Here is a 22,580-nt window from a genome sequence, read left to right on the forward strand (position 1 = left end):
TCCTTTTACAGTCACAGTTCCCCTACAGGAAAAAAAAATGAATGGGGATTCAATCTGTTAATACAGATTGATTAATACAGATTAATACAGTACCTGGGCCATTCCAGTTTCTTCAGCCTGTACAGCACAGTGCAGAAAAAAATCAACAACAAAAATACCTAGTATGCTTTATACTTAGAACTGGTGCAGTATCGCTTTCTGAAACTTACAGTATTTTCAACTTAATGGTGTCTCTCTAACAAGGAAAAACACCCTGAAAGGCACCATTTGTCAGCCACATACACAAAAAAAAAAATCAGTTGGATTGTGAAACACAGCTGTCTGAGTCTTTGGCTGAAGAGTTCGGAGATAATTGATGGGGAGAGTTTTGGCAAGCCTGGACCAGACATAGTTGAACACTAGCTGTGTATCCCCAGGGGCTGTCAGCATGTGATGAGGAAGAGTCCCAAGCTATGTATTAATGGACACAGTCATGAGATACAGAACCAGCCGCTGGAAGTTTATGCTCTTGATATTCAGCATACATGATTTACAAGCACATACAAAGGAAAATAAAAAAAAAAAATCTCAGGATGTTCAACGCCTACATCGACAATAACATAAATGTACACATTTATTGCGTTTTTTAAGAACATTACTACTGACGCAAAAAATTTTAAGGTAACCCCCAAACGTGAAGGAATTTGTCCTGAATCCCCCCTTGAGAGAAAGGCTATGGCCTGGGGTGGGGCCAAGGCCATCTCGTACCTTCCCCATCTGCTGAGTGGTACATACCAATCCAATTGCACTTGGCAGGGGAACGCTGACCTGAACAGAATGCAGACTTCATCTTTCTTCCTTTCTTTTCCTCCGTGGAAAGAGACTGCAGTGTAAGCGGAATTAAGTTATTGGCATGCTCTGCCAAACAGGTCTCTAGGGCTGCATCTATTACAGCATCCGCAGGAGAACTCTCCTGGCCATGCTGCTTGACCATCTCAGCAGTCTCAGCCCATGGGTGCGTTTGGCAGTGTCACGAGCCTGTCTGAAATACCAGGAGGGGAATTTTACAAGCGCCCATCTTTTTGCAGCCAGCGCTGTGCAGCCCATCCTCTCCCAGGAGGGGCCACCCTGGGACACCTGAGCCTGCTCATCCACATCCCACGCAGCAGCAGCAGCACCCCCCCTACCTTCAGGCCACACACGTGGGTGGCATCCTTCCTCAAAAGGCCGTGCACAGCCAGGAAAAAGAGCCCTCCCGCTCCCCAGGGCTACACACCAGCCACAGGCATACCTTACAGGCAGCCTGGCACTCGGCGCCAAGCCATCATTCCCCCACCAGACGTCAGTGCAACCACAGCTGCGGCATGCATCTTCATTTGTGCTGGCTTTCACAGATGATGCACACCCCACGCACACGCACAGAGTGTTCCCCGGCAGAGAGCTGTATCCCAGCCGTGCCTTGGACCACGAGTGCAAAGCACACAGCTACAACCTGTGCTGGTTTCTGTCTCTTGATGGCTGACCATTAATTCTCTACTTCCTCTGAATCGTGTGAAATATGCACATTCAAGAAGCTTCTCTAACTATTCCTCGCATTTTCTAAGGGAGGAAATACAGGCAAAAGGAAGGTGAACAGCACAGCCTGTCTGATTTGGGGCACAAGTATGCTGAAGACCCGTCCACAGGCACTGGAAGTCATCAGTCCACAGAAAGCACCAGGTTGGAAGCAGCCCTTCCTCCGACTGCTGGGGAGAGATGAGCACTGCCCATCCACCACTTCTCTTTAACCCAGTGAGCCCCAGTCCCACGAACCATTTCCAGCGATCCCTTTCATTACATTTCCTCCCCATCTCCAGTTCTTCACACCCCCACCTTCACACTTCCATCCCGATTCTGCTCCTAATCGTCACGTTTAGCTTTTACATACTAATATGCATAAACCATTTTAGAGGTCACAGCTGGCTACTTCAAAGAAATAAGGATTTTTAAACTGATGAACTGTCATTCAATAAAGCAGTAGAGTTTGGGTTTTTTTGAAAAAAAAAAAAAAACAAAAAAAAAACCCCAAAAACCAAAAAAACCCCAAACGTGTTTGTTTCAAGTCTTTACACATAACCCTGTCTCTGTGGAATCTTTTATTTTTTCTTTAATTAAATGAGGATCTGCTTTAAGAAAACAATTCCAAGTTAAATGAAAATGGATTTATATGCCACACACAAACTGTAGTCCTCTACAGTGTAACAAAATATGCAAGCTTAAGCAAATTTACCACCTGCTACCATACAAAGGGAACATGGTGGTATTCTGTTCCCAACACAGCATCTCATTATAGCAGCCGAATGTTTCCATTATGGTGATCAGTGTGCATACAGCGTCACGATTAATTTCCAGTACTAACACCACCTTACAGGTAATATACTTTCTCACTTACAGACTCAACCATAATCCGTAATTCAAGCATTTCTTGCAGGTTTGTGAACACTCTCGACTGACCTTCTTACACGGGCAGACTGTAGATTGGCCCGTTGGCTGGTTAGACGAAGATGTCCTACTAATGCGACACATGCAGCATCTTTTAGAAGAAACCAGTCATGCAGAGTCTGCGCGACCAGCAACTGCAATAAACTAAACTGGGTTACAAAGCCAGGATTCGCCATGTTCCACAGCATCAGTTTGCTGCATGACTGCCTGTACCAAGCTCACCTGGTGGAATTTTGGAATAGAAAGGGAGTATCACTGTCAGCATAAGAAAAAAAATCACTAATCAGTTCCTGTCAGCTTCACCTTGCAACTATAAAAGCAATGTTTGTTGGTTGGTTGGTTGGGTTTTTTTTAATTCATGAGGTCATCAACACATGCATCTCATTCTAAACCAATTTCTTTTTCATCTTCCTTTTGGTTTCCACTTTTTTCAATGCAGCTGAGGCAACCTTTCATAAACCTATTGTGTATACATTTATGCGCATGCTGTACGTGTATGCAACACATATGTACACAACAGATTTAATAATTTTTTTTGGCTCTTCCCAATTAAAGTCAATCTTCTATAAAATGCATCTTAACGCTACAGTAGCATAAAGACTATTATTATTCTGCCAAATTCCAAAGCCTTCACACTTGACTCATTCATATTTAATGAAAGAATTAAAGCAAGAAATGTGGGTCTTTAGGAAAAATGATATACAACAGCTTAGATCTAATACGATATACTTCTAAAGACTTTATGGATGGCTGTCACCTGAAGTATCTCCTAGACATTCACATTCACCTGGCAGCTGAGAACAACCATAACCATTACCCACAAAGAAAACCTACGTGTTTCTTTACTGGCTTCTTCTCACTCAAATCAGCAGCAAAAACAGAGGACTAACACAAACCCCAATAGTCCCTTCAACAAAAAAGGCCACCAATAATCCAGATTTCTGAAAACCGCATTACTACAAAAGGTATTTTCTGATGAGTTCTTATTTTGACAAGGAGGGGGGCAGTGCAGGCTAACCCCTAGAAAGCAAAGCAGAAGAAATCATTTCTTTATGGCAGTTCATGGTAAGGAAGTGACTCAGCTGAGGCAAATGACAGGGTCCATTTGGAGACACTGATTCCAAGAGCACTGGGGGCTGCAGTTTGAAATCTGGCGCACCTGCACTGCCAGAAATTTCAACCTTCACAGGCACATAAGCCTGAAAATACTATTTGCAGTAATTCTGTTCAGTTTTGTCTAGCTCTGCGGCAATTTTTTGTTGTGAAAAGAACATGTGAGGGAACTGAAAATATACTCCACACCTCTTTCTCACACAGATCAAGCAAAACCAAAGCAGGGTTTCATAATAAGAAGTCAATTATAATTTTTAAGTCATTCAAAAATGGTATTCCTACCTCTCTGAGCTTTGAACTCCCCCTTCCTCAGGCTCAGCAAGCAGTCTACTCTGCCCTGCAAGCTACAGCCCACAAAACCTGGGAGGCGGTTTTTAGTACATTTAGAACTAATGCAACAATAATTAAGGGATGAAAAACCTCCATCACCCTACTCTCCACTAGAGCAGTTTTCGATCTCAAGTATCTATAGACTACTTCTAAAAGGTGGGCAAAAGACAGTTAAGAAAAGCAGGCTTGTGGACAGGATGCTTAAATCATCAAACACCATGAAACAAGAGGACACACACATCCAACAAAAATCCTGGGAAATAGGTCTTCCAGATTAAAAAAATGTGTGTGTATCACTGCTCTCTAATAATTCAAATAGCCAAGAAGCACAATTACTATTGTAATTAAAACCAGCAGTGATTTTAAGTATTGTATGGACTAAGAAGAAAACCAATTCTCCATTGAAGAGTTTACTATCTAAACAGATAGAACAGAGGGAATGTACAGCAAGGGCTTAGGCAAACAAGAAAGTTATCTTAAGTCCTGTCGGGCACGCTATATCTTTGTAGTTACTTAACTTTCTTCCTTTATTAATTAACAAGTCCTCTGTTCCTTCACGAATGATTCACATGTTCTCACAAGCGGGTAACCAAAGCTGTTTTTACAAAACAGAACTAGCTTTCCATCAATTGATCCTAACGATTTATTTAACCACAGAGAGGGCTGACAAGCAAGAATCACAAAATGGCTGATCAGAAGCTACCCCATTTTATCTCAAGAATTCAAACGGGGAACCGATCTCCAAGACACAACAGCCTTCAGGGCTGGTCCTGCCCCTTCAAATGCTCCCCGCTGTGGTACTCCTGCAGACGGGGGCCACAGCCGGTTGTGGCAGTACCACCAGGGACACAGGGCACCCGGTCACGGTGGCACTGCTGGGGTCACAGAGCACACCCGTCCATGGCAGCCCTTGCAGCTGGTACAGCTTCTCCAGCCGCCCCAGTGGAACGGCAGGAAGGAAGCAGAGTGGTGGCAGCATCCCCGGGAACGCTCCACGGGCTGCTGCAGTCCGCAACAGCTCCTCCTGCTTTCCCTTCTTTTCCTTCCATGAAGGAGGAAGAAATGATGGTGATCATCTTGCTCAATTTCCCCTCAGGCACAAGTCAGGGCTAAAAGCAACAAAAGGAAGGGTTTAGCCTTTAGAGGAATAGTGATGAAAGCTATAAGCTTGCAAAGGGTTTTAAATCTCATATCCTTCACTACCAAAAGAACAATAATAATGTGTGGAGGTTATACTGAGGCTTATAGATAGCTGTCCGCTTGAGTTTAGCTGTATTTTACAGTACTTTAATTAGTACCCATACCTATAGGAGAAGTACCAGAATCCATACGCTGTTAGTCAGAGCCTGAGCTGGGAGATATCCATGACTTTTCTTTTTTTTTCTCCCGATAGGTGGGTTTGCATGCTGAAACACTACCCTGGCTTTGGCACGTGATACTGAAATCACGTTTATTTGCACTTTAAACAACGCAAAAATGTGACTGCTTACACAAATCCTTGAACGTGCATAATTTTCAGATGTGGAAAGGTGTCTTTCTCTAGATAACATCATCTTTTAAATTGAGCGTACAGATGAAAGATGAAGTCCTCATTCTTCTAAAAACACATACTAATGAATTTTGAAATACGGCAGACAAGAACAAACAGACAGTGCCGTTTTCTTTTAAATTAATTTATAATCTATGAAAGGACATTCCTTGGTGACAAAGTTTGCATTGGAAAGGCGTTCACATTTGAAAAGCTGTAAAAAAAAATAATAAAAAAAGATATGCTTACAAATGTTTTTAGGCATCACAGTCAGAAATTTAAACATGGGAATCATTTTTCCCGTGTACTGAGAGCGCCTGTATTCTCCCATGAGAGTGAGGGGTCTTCAGCCACAAGCAAGAATCAGGTTCCACAACATTTACTATCGCTGTTTGTAAGAAATAGAGCTAATCAACTGCATACAGGCTGTATGATCAGATCCTGAATTACTATCCTAGAAAACACTGCACAAAAGCATTTCGTATATAAAATAGAGAGCGCTTTTATACCAAACAGGAATTATGTTTCTCCAATTAAAAAAAAAATAATTCTTCAGTGTTAATGTTCTCAAATAATATAAATTGCTTGCGTCAACAAACACAGTACAATTAGCTTGTTACCCTTAAACTGAGTTTAAAATAAGCAAATTGTTTGATGACTTTGAAGTTTTCCACCCAAAATGTGCTGGCTAATTTTTCCATTCCAGTTCCCATTCCAATCTTTTAACTGCCTTAATCTCCTGCCCTCAGATGTTGACCTCCTAAGAACAGAGGTCATAGGTTAGCACAGACAGACCTCAAAAGATCTGGACTATCAATTCATGCCTGAAAGATTTCGCTTCCACAAAAGAACCACTAAAAAAGCAAATTCCAAAATTCAGCTCCACAGGCTGCGTAAAATATAAACTTGTTGATATGTTACATTTGGAAATATTCTAAAAAGATTGGATCTGAACAGTATGAATTAATGTCTGTAGGATACAAAAATAAACGAAACCAATGGCATCAACATGGAATAATGAGTGAACTTCAAAGATAAAAAAGGAAGGCTCTAGACAGGAGAGAATTAAGAGTCGACATCTTTAACTGCAAATACGTATGTTTTAAATGTTTCTAATATCTGCATTCAAAAGTAGCATTTTTCCATATTAGGCATTTTTAAACATGATTTGTTTTCTTGTAAGGGTGAAAGTATGAGATTAGCTAACTCAGAAAATGAAACAGCACCAGTTTATACAAATTTTACTGATTATTAATGAGACTACTACCTCGTTTTCTTGCCATAATCAGCCATACAACAGATTCCTTGCTGCTTGTTTGGTCAACGAATGTACAGCTCTCATTAAAAAAATGCCAGATGTTTCTTTTCTAAGCATAAGTGAAATGTATAGATTGTAAAGGAGAAAGATAACTTCGTGAGGCTCCAGTGAGTTAGAAATACAGGGATAACAAGAACGAACTAGTTGATAAAATTATTTCTGAGCTCCAAGTAAAATTTGTACGTTACACAATGTACGTAAGGACAAAAATTCTAAGAGTGAAGTGATTAATGATACGCCCACATTTAATAACATAAAATCCTATTGAACTATTTAACAAAAAGTAAATTAAAACACTGTGGGGTTGGGGTTTTTTTGACTTGGAAAACCGAAGTGCTTCACACATTTTAAGTAATTATGAAGAGGAGATGTAGGCACATATTCCTAACATTAATTATACGAGAAGCTAGCCATGATTCTCCAAAAATATATCAAAGCACAAAAACATGGAAAACCAAGCCTGATCAACAGGAAATTAATGATTTTTCAGATATGTACTAGAAAGAAGTGATTTACAACAACTAACTCAAGAATGTAAATAAAATTAAACCTTTAAAAAGGTAAATAAATAGGCTTTTCCTTACATCTGAGTTAGATACAATTTCTAATCCTATTGCCAACTACTGATGATTCCCTCCCATTGATGGAAGAAGCAACACTGCATAATTTTATAGAACAACTCGTCTCATTAGGCAGACACAGACTGACACGCACACACTCTATTGTTATGTTTTACATTATTAGTTTATCACAACAAAAAGGCAGAGCCACTGATTTTAAACACTAGCAAATCTGAAGCTGAATTTGAAACATTGAACTATTTCAGCTTTTTATATTGGTCAAAAGATACCCATTTATCACTGAGGAAATCAAAGCATTCTGGTTAAACTTTGATGCAAAGGCTGTTGCGACATTAATTGCAGACAATGAAATAAGAGCAGTCTGTGGTTTGCTATTGTTTTCAGAACTGCCTGAAGTAAATTAAATGCTTAGCATTTAAACTGTCCGACAGCTAAAAGAGTAAAACTCCAAGTAACTTCTAAGCTAAAGAAAGCCATTCAGCGCAAGACCAGTGCAATTTAAATCAATTTTTGTACTTTCAGCTATTCATTGGAAAAGCTCTAGTGCCAGGAGCCTCAACACCAATAAGATTATAAATGAACGGAGATCAAAGAAAAGAAATTGTTTAGCTCCCTCCCATATTTCATAGTGACCCTTCACAACTCTTTCCTCCTTAACTGTTCCACAGGTCTGTTACTGAGCAAACCCAGCTCCCCCTACTCCATCAATAACGCCAGCCTCGGCTCGCTATTCCTCCAGCTCGGCCACGGCCACCTTTGTTCTCTCTTGCACACGTATGTGCGATTTCTGCCGTGAAACCAGTCCCTCCGTCCTCATCCTGCAGTGTCACAGTACGGTTTCAAAGAAAAACCAGTCCAGATCCCCAAGCCCAGCTGCCAGTCAGAGGAGTGTTCAAGCTAATTTTTACCCATTACCTACAAATTCAGCATTCAAAAGGGAAGGGAACAATGTACGGTGTAGTAACAGCCTGCCAGCTGACATGGGAGTTCTTCTACTTGGCCTTTTCTCATTTGCTACATGAAATATAAAATAGTTACTGCATACCTCTTTAGCCTACTCAATTCAATGCTTGGACACACCACTAAATCCAGCAAAGTCCTCAACACAATACGGAAGTACTAACTTTGGGGCTCTCACTAATATATCTTCATGCATTACAAATATTAATTACTTCGCAATGGCTCCATGAAAATGCATGGTTTAACTGGTCTCAACAAAATGCACAGGATTCCAGAGAACAAGAAAAAAAGCCAAAATCATTTTCCAGAGGAGCCTTATTCTAGGTGCTCAATTTGAAATACCGGAGCCTGTAGAGCACTTACTGTTTTATAGCACCCAATATGTTTAGGGCAAAGCTCAAACTGAGCAACTGTTACAGCTAGGGGCATTTGGTGGTTCTGCAAAACAGACTCCAGATGCGTCAAGTTTGTCACCCGGTTAAACGAGGAACACACAATAAGCAGACTACCACAAAAAGTCCCATTTCAGATCAACCCTCCCACGTCCGCTGGAATCACCTGGGTCTTCGCAGGGCTGCGAAGCAGGAGCTCACGTCCCACCTGCACTTCAGCTCCTTGTGTGCTACAGCCCTTGGCTTGCAGCAGTCTTTCAAAATGGAGGAAACTTTGATTCAACCCCTGTTTGTGACCGAGGGGATTCAGGTTTCTCTGCACTCCCCCCTGAAGAGTGCCTGAACTACCAGCTTTGAGGTGATAATCTGGAGACTGGGAAAACTCTGCACTTCTCATATTGACACCATTTTCAATGGTCTGTCCTCCCTTACCCAAGTCCTTCTCTTGCCTCTCCTTCCTTATCTCCCCCAAGCCTGTGCTTGATTTCACATTCCTTCCTAATCTTTTCTTTATCTGTTGTCCTTGCAACATCTTCCTGTCACCCTGCTTGAGAGACCATAGACATCACAGCAGCGTTTCCATTTGAGCTCCACTGCCTCTTCTCTGAATGGCTTCCCACAACCAGAAGAAGCAACTGCAAAGTCCCACTCAGTCCTGCTCCTTCTGGATGGAGGATGCCACCTCGCTGTGCGGGGTGGCTTAAACTGGTACTTTTTTCCCCCAAATAAACTTGCCTTTCCCGGTGTAAGTACGCCCTTAAACCCACGATTTCTTTCAGGACGTAGCCTGTGTCTTATTACCTGCTTGAGAAGTGCTCTAGCACACTGCAGGTGCACTCGGGGGGCTGTGGTGGGCTGTGCACGGTGGGAACAGCAGTAGCGTGCGTGCACCACCACTACAGAGCTGATGACTACCCCCGTGACACATCCCTCTTATATAATGAGCTGCCGAGCTTCTTGACAAAATAAGATACTGAAGTAAATTCACATTTTTAAATGATTCATATTTAAGTAGGTTTGATCTTTAAGTGTCAAGGACAGAAACATGAAGCCACAGCTAATAAAAGAAACAGCTGTCGCGATTTGGAATTATATTACTGCACAGACTTTATTAATTTGAAGTTAAAGGGCTCCAGAACTTTTATTCCTTCTGAAGAGCTTCAGATTAATCAACAGCGGTAAATCAAAGGCAATGTTTTGGGAATATCTGATTTAGCAGCTATGCTATAATTCAGTTTTCTCCAACTTTCAAGTTCTTGGTATCTTTTTCAACAGGTCAAGATAAATGCCAAATGTTTCCATCATCTGGAATCACCATTATAATCTTTCCTTAGCGTTACATATTTATTACATGCCTTGATTATGTTTGCTAGGTGATGCTGGAGTGCAACACATCAAGAAAAGCAAGGAAATGCAACTGTTTTCCTAAAATAAAACGGACCGGGGGTTTAACTATTTCCACGGAACGTTTTGGTAGTAAAATAAAGCACAGACGGTATGCATCTTTTTAAAAGACAGTTTGTCCTGTGAGCAGTTCTGTTCCCAGCTCATTGACAGCTATAGAATGAGCAAAAAGCAGCACAGTCTGTAGTCAGGGTCAACATCAACTTAAAAAGAAATTTTCCCAATTGGGGCTATCTTTTCAAATAATGCCCTCTTCCCTACTACTTCCAAAGCACAGGCTTAAGTATTTACTGAGTTGGGCCCTGAAAATGTATGTACATTTTGTTTATTCTTGTCTACTTGAAAGTAGTATATTAGTATAGTAGTAAGAAATCAAACAGCAAGAGAGAAATTTGAATTAAGGTAGAAGATGCTAGCTATATTAGGAAGATTTTTAGAAACAAAAATGACGTTTTGTAAATTATTTACTGAAATGCTTTTAACATACACTCTACTGAAGTTATGCGTAATCTCTATTAAATTGAAAAAAGTTCACAATTCTTTCTTGCTTCTAAATTCCTTCAGATATGGGGAATCATTCCTACAGGTAAGACTCCAGTATGATCATTAAGGATGTCAGTACACCATAGCAAAGGCCTGAATATATGCTGGTACTTTACTGTAAATGAGACTGAGCTTTTCCCTTGGTGAAAGAGGGTGTAATACTCGGAAAACACAAGGCCTGAGAAGAGGCTGTTTAAAGAAAAATTTCTTTTCCCATTAAAGAGAAATAATCCGCATTCCGAAAACAGTGTATGTACTTAAGAAACCCATCTGCTACACAGGGACAGCTTTACTCTACATAAGGCTGCATAAAAACGACACCTTCCTACTCACTTCATCTGTTCCTTGTACATTTTCAGAATTGCATCTACTTACTTTAGCATCAAATTTGGATTTGTTATTATAAACACTATGAAAAATTTGGGGCCTATCGCTTCTTAACTGTACGTGCATACAAACAGATACCAAAGACAACTTGATTCAGGCTCTACTCTGTTCTTAATAAAAGCTCGCAATGAAGAAAATTAGGCTTAGCTACCGCTTAGTTGTGTCACTGCCACCAGGTTCCCAGCTCCTGCATTAGCACAGAAATTTGTATGCACTTGAAGCATGGGAATAACCCTACCAGAAGACACGTCTGATGGACAGGAAGCACATATTTTTGTGTGTTTTGTTGATTTGTACACCTAACTGCAAAGCCCAGTTCCCGCTGGCACCCGAGCGAGCAGACGGAAACACTACATGGTTGTGGCAAGTTCACCAGCAATGTGGCATCTGAAATGAGCCCTTGCTTTCCAGTTGCCTTGTGATGAATTTGGTAGCTAAATTGTGTGTAACCAGAAAACGGCCTTTCAAATGAACGAGGAATTCCCTGTATCACCACCCAGCACACAACAGTGTGCCTGGGTACCCCAAAATCACTCTACCTGACCTCGGTCTCAGGAGCAGCGCAGCTGGTAAGGGATCAAATTAAGCTTTGTAGCCTACATCTAACTATGGGCACTTGGCTTTGCAAATTAAACAATGTTCTCTACATTTAAAATTTGGAATGGGATTTCCTCCATGTCTTCTGAAAGACAAAATCTTTTATTCTAATATTAAACATATTGTTATGCACAACCGTAACCATTTCTACACCTAGTTCCAACATTCAAGTAATGATCCTTCGGCTCGGCATCCTGGATGCTGACTGTTTGAGCTGCGGAAATAGACAGGAAGAGAAACCCATTATCTTTTGAGGAAGGCAACTCCCGCTGCTGTGAGCTGGATATGGGGGTAGAAGCTAGGCTGGCCAGGGCTTGCTGTCTTCTGAGAGCCGAGGCTTTCCTGCTTGTGTTCTCACGCTGGGGCCCTTATTCTACCACAGCTCTATACCTGGCATTTCCAGAAGACTGAAGTTTAGCTACACCCGAGGCTGGAGATGAAATTGTGCCAAATAGTGTATGGTCCACAGATACTGGGTACTACACACACCAGCCAGTGGCAGTTGTTTTGTCTCTCCTCCCTTAAGCCACCTTCCTCTCATCTTTTGGTGAAGAAAATACGTGGTGTCGGAGATCTGACTCTGTTCTCACCCGGCTGGACGGACCAAGTCCTGGAAGCACACCGTGCGTTTGGTATGCAGGAAGGCTGCGGTTCTGAGCTCCCTTTAACAAAGATGGATGATATAGGTATTTTAACAAGGGCTGTCTAATGAATATACGCAGTAACACTTTTCAGCAGCTTCTAACTTGGACTTGGATGGGTCTGCAGAAAGACAAGGAAAGATTAACCCTAGAGATCCATTTCCAAGCCAGCTTTCAAGCCTCTGATCCACAGCACTGAGTGGCAGCTGTTTTTAAGCATTACCTATTTTTTAACCCTATTAATACAGCCCTCTAAGTTTTATTCCACACTTGGAAAAACCTGAACTGTTGCTAAACCTTCCAAAAAGTTGTCAGCCTGAAAAAAGAGAGCAAGCATGGAAAACTTTGTCCCTAATGATTGCAGTCCAGCAAAGATTATAAGCTTCTTAAAGTCCTGGAGTAGTGCAAAGTTCTCAGGCTTTTTGGTTTTTTGCCCCCCCCCCCCTTTTTTTTTTTTTTTAAATCTAGCAGTGTTCTGCTGCTCCTGTTACAAGCAGTTCATGCTAGTCTGGTGGATTATTATGGCACAGTCAGCAGATATCAATAATGAGATCATGTAAGAAAGCACATCTCAGAATGGTGCTTATCCCCTTTCCTAGCCTACTGTCTTGTGTACAAATTATTCACTACTTACAACTCTGCACAAATAATCTCAAATTTTGCTTTAGGATCCAAGAGAAACTTGCATCCAGCAACTCAGGTACTTAACACATCATCTGTTTGTCTTTTGCATAGTAGGTGTTGATATTGAAGAAATGCCTAGACCACTAATTGCCAGGGATGGAAAGCTATATCGCCCTATTTGTTACAATCTCTCCTTAAATACAGGCTCCTGTTGGAAAGAGGATAGTAGGCCAGAGGGACCTCATTTCACATGGCAGTTTTCATCTAACACAACAAAACTAAGGTGGCCTTTGCAGTCCATAAGACAAAGAGGGGTCTCAAACACCACTGGAAAGAGGAACCAAACACCCAACAGAATCGCTGTGAAGCAGCGAAAAAGCGAACAGCCAAGAAAATGCCCTACGCTTGAAAAATGGGAAAAGCAAGAATGAAAACTGGAAAGAAAGAAATTCTTACCATCTAAAACCAGGTGAAAGATAGGGAGAAGGAGGAGGAGGTGTTCATGTTTTAATTTCTGAAACACCACTATAATGAGTTAGACCATTTTGCAAGGCTGTATTTTTAAGAAGTACGTGAAAAGCCATGCAACTTCTGCATTACTTGTGTGCTAGCTTCCTCTTTAAAAAATAGCAGAATTGTGAACACAACCTATCCCGGAGAGGAGGAAAATTCAACCCTTTGACAGTGATGTGCCGACACCATTTTGTGCCAAAGGCTACACACAGCTCCCTGAACTTTTCATCCGCTTCTCTGGGTGGCTGGGCGCTCTTGCTTTGTCTGCCCCCCGTTTTGCACCACTGCTGCTCAGGACCTGCCCAAAGCGGGTCCCTGGGGCTGGCCGAGGGCAGGAGTGGACGTGTCCCCACAGCGTAGCTGTGTGCGGTGACCACCAGCCTGGCCCTGCCTCCCAGCTCTTGGGTGAAGGGACTCTAATGGGCTTTCCCCATTCGCCTCGGCCCCATCTCTCTGCTAAGCACAGTTTTAATGAGCTTTTCCCATTTCAGTACTAGTTTAGGGCTCTCCTTCACAGCCCATACCACCCCCATTATTCACGTCTCCTTCACAAAAATTTGCTTGGCTCAAGCCGTAGGAGGCTTTTCTATGAAAATTAAATTATACACTCGAGCGTGATTCAGTCCATAGAGATGGAACTGATATAATTTCAAGTTTGAAGTGACTTTGTATCATGTAACTTTTCTGTCCTAAACTAGCTCTCATACTCCTGCTAACTTTGATCCAAAAGCCCCCCACAGTACTCCATCGTGCCGTCATCTCTGCCTGCATCACACCTGTTCCACGGCTGTTTGTGCAGACCATGAGCTTTTAAAGACTTTTAAGATGTTATTATAGTCCAACTTTGGATCATCTGCAGCATGTCTTCAGATGTTAAATCCGTTTTCTGTCTGACTCAGACACAAACTAATTTTAAGTGACAGTTCATCAGGGAAGTATTTCATTTTTTAGTTACACTCCCCGCCCCTGCCCAAGTGGTTGTATTTCAACCCGTGGTTTAGGAATGTGTGTTTCTTCACTTGAAAATTATCCTTTTGGTCACGTCTAGGAGTCACTGGCAAACACCATTTATTACATCTTAAAAGAAAAATACATTCTTTCTAGTTGTCTCTCCTCCGTAGATGTCTACGTTGGAGTGTTACATTGACGCTGCAGCCCATGGATAAATCCGTGGCTATTTCACTAGCTGTATTCCCAGAACATAATTCAGCATCACCATTTATCCAGTAGCAATGCTTCATTAAGCTCCCTCATTTCCAGCAGCTCCCGACTCTCTCCCTCACAGTTTACTTGCAGGGCTGCGCTATAAACCAAGTAAGTGAAACGTTTTGTGTCAAACTCAAAATTTCACAACACATTTATTACATGTTTAAATCCAAACCACTCACTGATACAGGTCACCCGTGCTAGAAAGCCTCCCTGTCACAAGTGTGATTTTAGCAGAGTGTACCATAGGACTGAAACGTCATAAATTAAAACCGGGAGATGGAGCTATACCCTTAATTATTTCTTCGTTGTCCTCTCCTTCTTGCTTAATTTTACTGCTTCCATTTTGGTGTAAATACTTCAAAACAAACAAACAAAAAAAGTTGTCGTCTTCCCCACACCCCTTGAAATGTTCCACATGAAGCAAGTGCCAAGTTGAGCAGACACAGAACTACAGATACTCTGCTGAAAAAGTATCCATCTTTGAGCTTCTACTAGGAATATTTACAGATACTGGATAATACCTCTAGGCCGCAAAGATAACTCTAGTTTCTAGTCCTGTGAGCATCATGCATCACCTTTGTTAATATTGTGCCAAAGGTGTGGGTCAAATTTACTTAAATGTACACTGCACTAAAGAATGTTTCCCCAGCTATACAAATTTATAAAACTAATATTAAATTTAAAAATTACAACTGATAAAAAGGTCCTTTACCAGGTTTCATTTTAGGTCACTAGGAGTGGGGTTTGTTTGGTTTTGGTTTTTGTTTGTTTGGGTTTTTTTGCTTTGTTTTTGTTTTTTGGGTTTTTTTTAAAGCATAATTTTTTTTCCTTTCTCCCTTTTCCCTCCTCCAAACCTCCATTCTGAGATGGTGGGCTAGGTTCTAATTTCATTTATTCTACTCTAAATCAAGTTTTCACAGACTTTTCTACAAGTTACCAAGCAGGTGATTACGGTCTGAATTTGAAGTTCTTTATCTTTTCTGCATCAGCTCCCTGTGGTCATTCCTGGAGAGCAGCAGAACACGCTTTTGTGTCAGCTCACGGTCAAAGTTGAGCAAAACACATTGTGTTCGGCACGTGTTAGGAGCTCCTATAAAGGCAGCCACAACCTGCCGCAGGGTAACACTTCGCAAATTCATCCCCTGGCTTACTTAGGTAGCGACCAGCCCCCCGAGCTGCCACTGTGCATCTTTGCCATAAAACATCACGTCTGAACCCAGCACTTCTCAGATGCAAATAATCCCAGCTCAGTCTCATTTAGAAACCTCCCCTCTAGCCCAGATTACTCCAGACACTGTGAAAAAAAATATATACACAGGACACACAGGTATTACAATAACTTAAAGTAAGGTGTGGGAACCTAAAGCCTGCAGGCTGCTTATCGCCACAGCTTCACTTCACATGGACCACAAAAGACTTTCCCGTCCTAGCATGGCATGCGCTAGCATGCTGGCTAAGAAAGATGCCGAAGTGGCCAATATCACCGACAGCAATTGCAAAGCCTTCCCACCCCACGTTATAAAATTAACACAGCCCAAAGTAACGCTAAAGGGAAGATCGTTTCATAGCAAGGTCCCCACAGCAACAACACTCTGCAAATTACAGAGACTCCGAGTCTCTTGTGGAAGCACCAAAAAATCTACCAAAAAGCACCAATATTTGGTAACCTCAGCGTCATGTCCTCTCTGCACATATTGCTGCTTTTCTTTTCTTTTTCCCACCTTTGCTATCTCTAACTCTGATGGTCTTTCCTTCTGCCTTAAATCCCGCCTACGCCATAAATAGAGTCATGGGATTCATTCAAAAAGATGCAGCGAGGCTCGTCCCTCACACTGTTACACTGATAATGTAGAAAAGAGATAAACACAAGAACATGGAATTAGCTTTCCTAAATGGAGGCAGTTCTCAGTACAACAGCAATCTTTAAGAAATTTTCCACTACACATGTTGGAGATGCACTTTTTTTGCTGGCTAGGCGTTCAATCAAAACTAATTTTCCTTCAAGCAAAGACACTTCTCCTCACTGAGTGATAATGTCAATGTTGCTTCAGACATTTCAAATTTCACACTTTTTTTTTTGGTGTCTTATAACTTAAGCATAAGAATTTTGAGACAGAAGTGGGTAGATGTTTTTGCCCACGTTTTCATATTCAAATTAATTCCATTTAATTTTGAATTTTTCCTTCTTTAAAGGCAAGTGAACATGAAAGAGTACATTGTCTTATGGATCACCCCTCTGCACTGTTTTTCAGGGTATATCTGTTCCAATTTTTTCTATGCTTTAGCTATGATAAAAACATCATTGAAAGTAGGATTCACCTCACCTAACTTCAGAGACTTGTAAAGGAAGTATCTACAGCATCGGAGCTAGGCTCCTTTTGTAGTCCCTGAAGAGAAACAGCCACAAGGCAAGATTCATCCCCAATATTTTAGGTGATTCCCTAGGATGAGATGAATTGCACTCTGAAAGTACTGCTTCCCCTGCGTTGACTAAACTGTGCACTATAGATACCTACATCTGGATATCTGGAGGTCCCTTCCAACCCTACGATTCTGCGTGATTCTGTGATTTGTTCAAATCCCTGTCTTCTTAAATACATTTTTTCCTCATTTATTTACAGCCTGTTCATTTAAATTTCAAGTTTTTTTGAAGCAAGGACTGTTCTCCTTCATATGCAACAAACAAACAGGACAACAGTATCACGATCGCGTGACCGTGGCTTTTATTTGCTGCCGTAGTATGAAACATCAATAACACTGGTAGTACCCTAAACAGATTAGTAATTACAATCCATGGAAAACCGATGGTTTAAATAAGAACCATATTGGAAGCCCAGCTTAAAAAGGAAAAAAAAAAAAAAAAAAAAAAAAAGATTTTTCACAGCCATTGCATGCACTACAACGCTGAAAGGCCAGATATGGCGAGCAATCAAAAAGAAAGCTTTGTCCGGCTTACAAAGTCTCTCCTTGTTGTGGTTATGGACTCTGATCTGTTACAGCAGCAATAAATTTTTTTCATGGCCTTTAGCTCTTACAAAGAAGGTGAAAGAGGGACAACTGTCATGTTGTGTCCAGTCCTTAATTAAAAAAAAAAAAAAGAAAAAAAGAAAAAAAAGGGGGGGGGAGGGGGAAGTCTTAACAGAGGTGGGGACAAGCGGAGTTCATCTGTAGCCAGCAAAGGCTTCTGATCCCCCATTTCTCGAGACTGGGCTACGCTGCCTTTCCAGGTGACCCCCTCCTTCCAGAACTACTCTCTGCTTCAGAATTTGCAATGGAAAAGAGCCACCCCTCAGTCAGGCCATACGTCAAATCCTGCAAGCAAAAAAAACTTGGCTGGTTGGACATTCCTACTAGGATCCTTCACAAACTATGTATTTCCCTTGATCTCAGTCATTACCGCTACTGGGCTGGGAATACTATGAGAAAAAAAGGGAGATTCACCTAAATACAAAAGCTTTTGGGCAGAAAGGCTGTGCTTAGGGAACTAGGGGCAGGTGACTTCGTAGTGAAGAGGGCTGCAGAACTTCTTCAAGCCATCAGGGGCAGAAAGTAAATTAAAACAGCGCAAGTCAGACTGCTGCACTTGTGTATGAAGAAGTGCAGCTCTCGAGACTAAGCTGGATTTTGTAAAATATCATTACAACAGTTCTTCAGACCACCAGGCATTAAGACCTTTGGAAAGACCTTATACTCTGTCCACTAAGTAAAAATATAATTAATCAAATTATGTACATCTCAACCCTGACTCTGCCACCTATACTTTCTTCTGTACAAAACTACTGATGCAAAGTTTAAAACCCCACTGCACACAATAGTCTCTTCAGCATGCACAATTCTCACCTAAACATGGCGTCATTTCACCTGTATTCAGACTGACCTCTCTTCTCGGTCTAATAGCAATATTTTCAAAATAATATTACATTCCTTTGCAGGCTCCCTCTAATTCAATAAAACCTTCTCAAGTACAACCAATCAAGTGGGTGATTTATGTAGTTGTATAGACACAGCTTAATAAGTTTAATCAAATTACTGGGCTACATGTAAAAAGCCAAATTTACATAGACGGGTTTCCTTTTACAAATGAATAAATGTTGAAAACATAATTTCAAGAAAAACTTGCAAAGGAAAAAAAAGGGGGGAATAGCAAAGTAAGGTAATTACCTATCTCCCTTTGGTTTTCTTTTTTGTACTGTCTTCCCTTTGGGTCGTCTTTCACTTCCTAAGCAGGGGCTCCCACCAGGGCCTGTTACCCGTATTGATTCAAGGCCTTTGGAAGATTTCTTAAAAGTAAATTCCACTGGTTCTCCTTCTTTTAGGCTTCTAAATCCTTCCATGTAAAGCTTGCTCTGTAAATAGGAAAAATACTCTTGGTTACCATTGCCTTAAAAACAGTATTTACATTCATAATCAACAGGACAAACATCCTGCCTACTATCCTAGAATACATACAGGTTGAATAACAGTTTCCTCTGCGTGAGCTATAGCAGATGATACTACAAATTATAGTCTTGGATACACTGAAAACACTAAACAAGTGACAAGAAGCTATTTTCAGTACCAGCAAAACTGAAACAATATTTTCCTTTTCTGTGATGAATGCTATAGATGTAAGAAGCAGAAAAAATGCTGTATTCTTAAAACCCCTGTCTAACAGGCATCAGAAACTGAAAAGGCTTATTTAACAAAATGGGAAGTTCACTTCAGAGCCCTTGGTTTATGATCAAAATTATCATAATTCACATTCCTTATATCTGGGACAGGGCTCTGCTGCTCTTAAAATTAATCAAAGATACAATGCGCATGAGAGGCAAGAGGAAGGCACTCTGAACAAAGCCCACTGGAATGGGCAATTCAAATATACCTAGTGAGCTGCTAAATTTGTGTTCACTAGCCCAAAAATCTTGCCTAGATAGCATAATTTAGGAGTGGATTTGTATTTTCATTCACAGAAAAGGAAATTATTACCATCAGGGCAAGTGAAATAAATACTGGTAAGTCTTTTGATATTACGCTGTAGCAGCAAAATCTTGGACAAGCTGAAGTCAAGAATAGCTCACCATTGATTCTGATGCAATGAAAATTTTTATCTCAAATCCTAATGAATTATGTACAATAGTAAGGCTACATCCCGGGACAAATGTGATTAATCAAACTCTTAAATAAAATTATCATCAAGTTATGTGAGACATTTTTTGGGGGGGGGAAAGATGAAATGGTAGACACTGGTTACACTAAATGTTTATTTTAGAAGTTACACATGACATGAATTGGACTCACAGAGAATATTATAAAATCCGTCAATTTCCAAACACTTGTAGCTTTTGCAGGAAAGTTATGAAACCTGTTTTCTTCCTTTGCTCATGAACTCTTCATAGCAAAGAGAAAAACGTATCCTGACTGATTCTTACTCCGTTCTCCGGCATTCACTTGGCCGAACCTTGGAGTCAAGAAGGGAATCATCACTGCAGGTGTCATCCCACTCAGTCACACGTCAAAAAGAGCCGAGCAACCATCTACTGCCCCACAAGTGCAACTCGGGAACGTGTTCAAGTCAGATGGCAACCCCTGACACGGGCTCCCTGTATTCATGTCATGGGTACGGCAGGTCTGCAGCACCAAGGCACTATTTTAGCAGAGCACAAGAACTGACACCTACAGAGTTCATAGTTCATACACAACGAGTAAGCTGGTCTCTTCACAAGGATGCATAGAGGACAGGACGGGAGGCAACAGGCCCAAGCTGCTTCAGGGAAAACTCCATCAAACATAAGTTGCTCACTATGAGGAGAATTAAATAGAGAAGCCCAGAGAAGTAGTATAGTTCCCTTTGCTGGAAATGGCTAAGACTCAGCTTAATAAGGCCCCGAATAACCTAATCCAAGGCCCTGCTTTCAGCAAAAGGCCGGACCAGATGATCTCAAGAGGTGCCTTCCAACCTAGACTTTTCTGTGATTCAGATACCTCAACCCGGAGCTCAATCACACCCAGCGACACCGGAAAACAGGATTCCAGTGCCTAATGCTGCAGCAGTTACCTCAGGGAACCTGTGTCACTTCTCCCTATCTTTCTAAAGAGGGACACAGCTGCAAACACCACCTCCCACAGCACTAATAGGCTAAGTTAAAAATTATAAAATAACTGGGAAAATTTATTTTAATGAAGCCATGTGGAAGGACACACACCTTTGCTTACAAAAACCCCAAGTACCAGACCAGCTGAGTTCTCACAGCCTACCCACCAGCAACCATTCGTAACGCAACAAGACGCTACCAATGCCAGTCTGACTAAGGGACTTAATTGCTTATAGTTTTTCCTGCAGTCAAAGGTAAGCAAGAACACAGGTCGGCTGTTTAGGTTGAAGGCTAGTTTTGCTTATCCAGTTGTGCATGTGACTTTTCCACCAAATGTTGTAACAGTGTGAAGAATGAGACAAATAGTTGACTTTCTAAGTGTGAAGTTGATCTCTATTTAAAAAGGAGGGTGGGTGGTACGGGGAGGGGTCACATATGAAAGAAGTGATATATAATATCTGTTCCCTAAATCATAAATTTGGCTGGTTTTTGAAATGAAAATATAAGGTATGAAACAGGAAACATGCAAATTTTCTGACTAATACAACTGGAAGGCAGTAATTCTACATAAACCAACAAAACAAACCACCCAGGAAGACCATATTATTTCAAGCAAGCCCTTCACTTTGAAATGTCTGTAAAGCAATAAGGGGATCTTCGTCACAATGAAGAAACATCCAAATTCAGAAGATTCCCGAAAAAGACACCACTACTTATTAACCAAAACAGAGACTCTGCCTGTGGCGTGAATCCCTCCCTAGGTCCACCCACACCTCTTCAGTCTTCGGCAGCCACCAGGGAAAATCTGGTGAAAAGGAAAGAACTGAACCAACATGTATTTTGTCCCAAACTAAAATATATAGTTAAATGTTCCAAAACCAGACAAATCAGGCAACACAGATAGGTGCTAAGCACAAGCGGAATCTCAAGCAGATAAACATAAGCTCTTATTTCTCAGTAATACTGAACATGGCATGGATGCTTTTGTCTTTTTGTTTAATTACAACTTAATGAAGATATAGTTAAGTCTCAGCAAGACTTACACGTTTTTCCTTTCTGAGTTTCACTATTATAAAATAAATGCCAAAGGCTGACATCTGATATGCATGTAACTTTATGTCTTCTACTTTACTTCAAAAAAATGAAGTACTTATTTAAAACACAACCTGAAACAGGGCACTATTAGTACTCTAAAATGTTTTTATTTTTCTCATTTCGCTTTTAGCAACGGAACTTTTATTTCCAAACAAAGCACTATATTTACAAAAGAGATTTTTTAATATATTTAAAAGCCAAAGTAATGGAACTATGCTTTCATAAATCACATATTATGCAAGACTACATTTTTTTGTATGGTTGTTTTTTCAAGCACTTTTAAGAACAGAAAATGTTGAAAAAAAACACTCAAAATGACTTACACAGTACTCTCCCTGAACACACCTCAACGGCTTTTCAATGTTAGAGATGGATTTGGTGCCGTCTGACTTATTGCATAAATGTACACTACTATGCCATAGCCAGCTCATGCAGAGATTCTCTGAGGGTACAACAACAATTCAAAGCCATAGTGGGAAAAGTGACATTTGGAAACCAGCAAAACAAATCTAAAACCTGAATTCCTCTTAAGTTGCCTAAAGAGTTGGACAAAAAATGTCTGTAAAGTTGATAATTTAACATTGGGAGACCTAGCTCAGTATTTTCCTCACATTACTTATACAAATAAACCCCACACAATTAAAAGCAGCCAGAGTTTCAAGTCAGTGAACCATTTCTAGAGCCCTGAATGGGGTGTATGGGCACACCGCCAATGAACAAAGGGAAAAAACTTAAAAGCAACATGCTTTTCCTCCTTTCTCTCTCTTTCAGCTGTCAGAGACTTTGCTGTTATTTCTGCCAGCAGTCAATACAC

At 41.0% G+C, this 22,580-nt stretch overlaps 1 protein-coding gene across 4 annotated transcripts in view; it reads right to left on the reverse strand.

The window, feature by feature from the left end:
• The window catches only part of LIN28B (lin-28 homolog B), a 97,465-nt gene that overhangs the window by 20,011 nt on the left and 54,874 nt on the right, over nucleotides 1-22,580 (reverse strand). For all 4 annotated transcript variants that reach the window (XM_074578334.1, XM_074578333.1, XM_074578331.1 and 1 more), the window contains one exon: nucleotides 18,762-18,946. In XM_074578334.1, the coding sequence (XP_074434435.1) occupies nucleotides 18,762-18,946 (185 nt within the window). The remainder of the gene's footprint in view (nucleotides 1-18,761; nucleotides 18,947-22,580) is intronic.

This window comes from Larus michahellis, chromosome 3, assembly GCF_964199755.1.
Source record: "Larus michahellis chromosome 3, bLarMic1.1, whole genome shotgun sequence".
In the NCBI taxonomy this organism is placed as follows: domain Eukaryota; kingdom Metazoa; phylum Chordata; class Aves; order Charadriiformes; family Laridae; genus Larus; species Larus michahellis.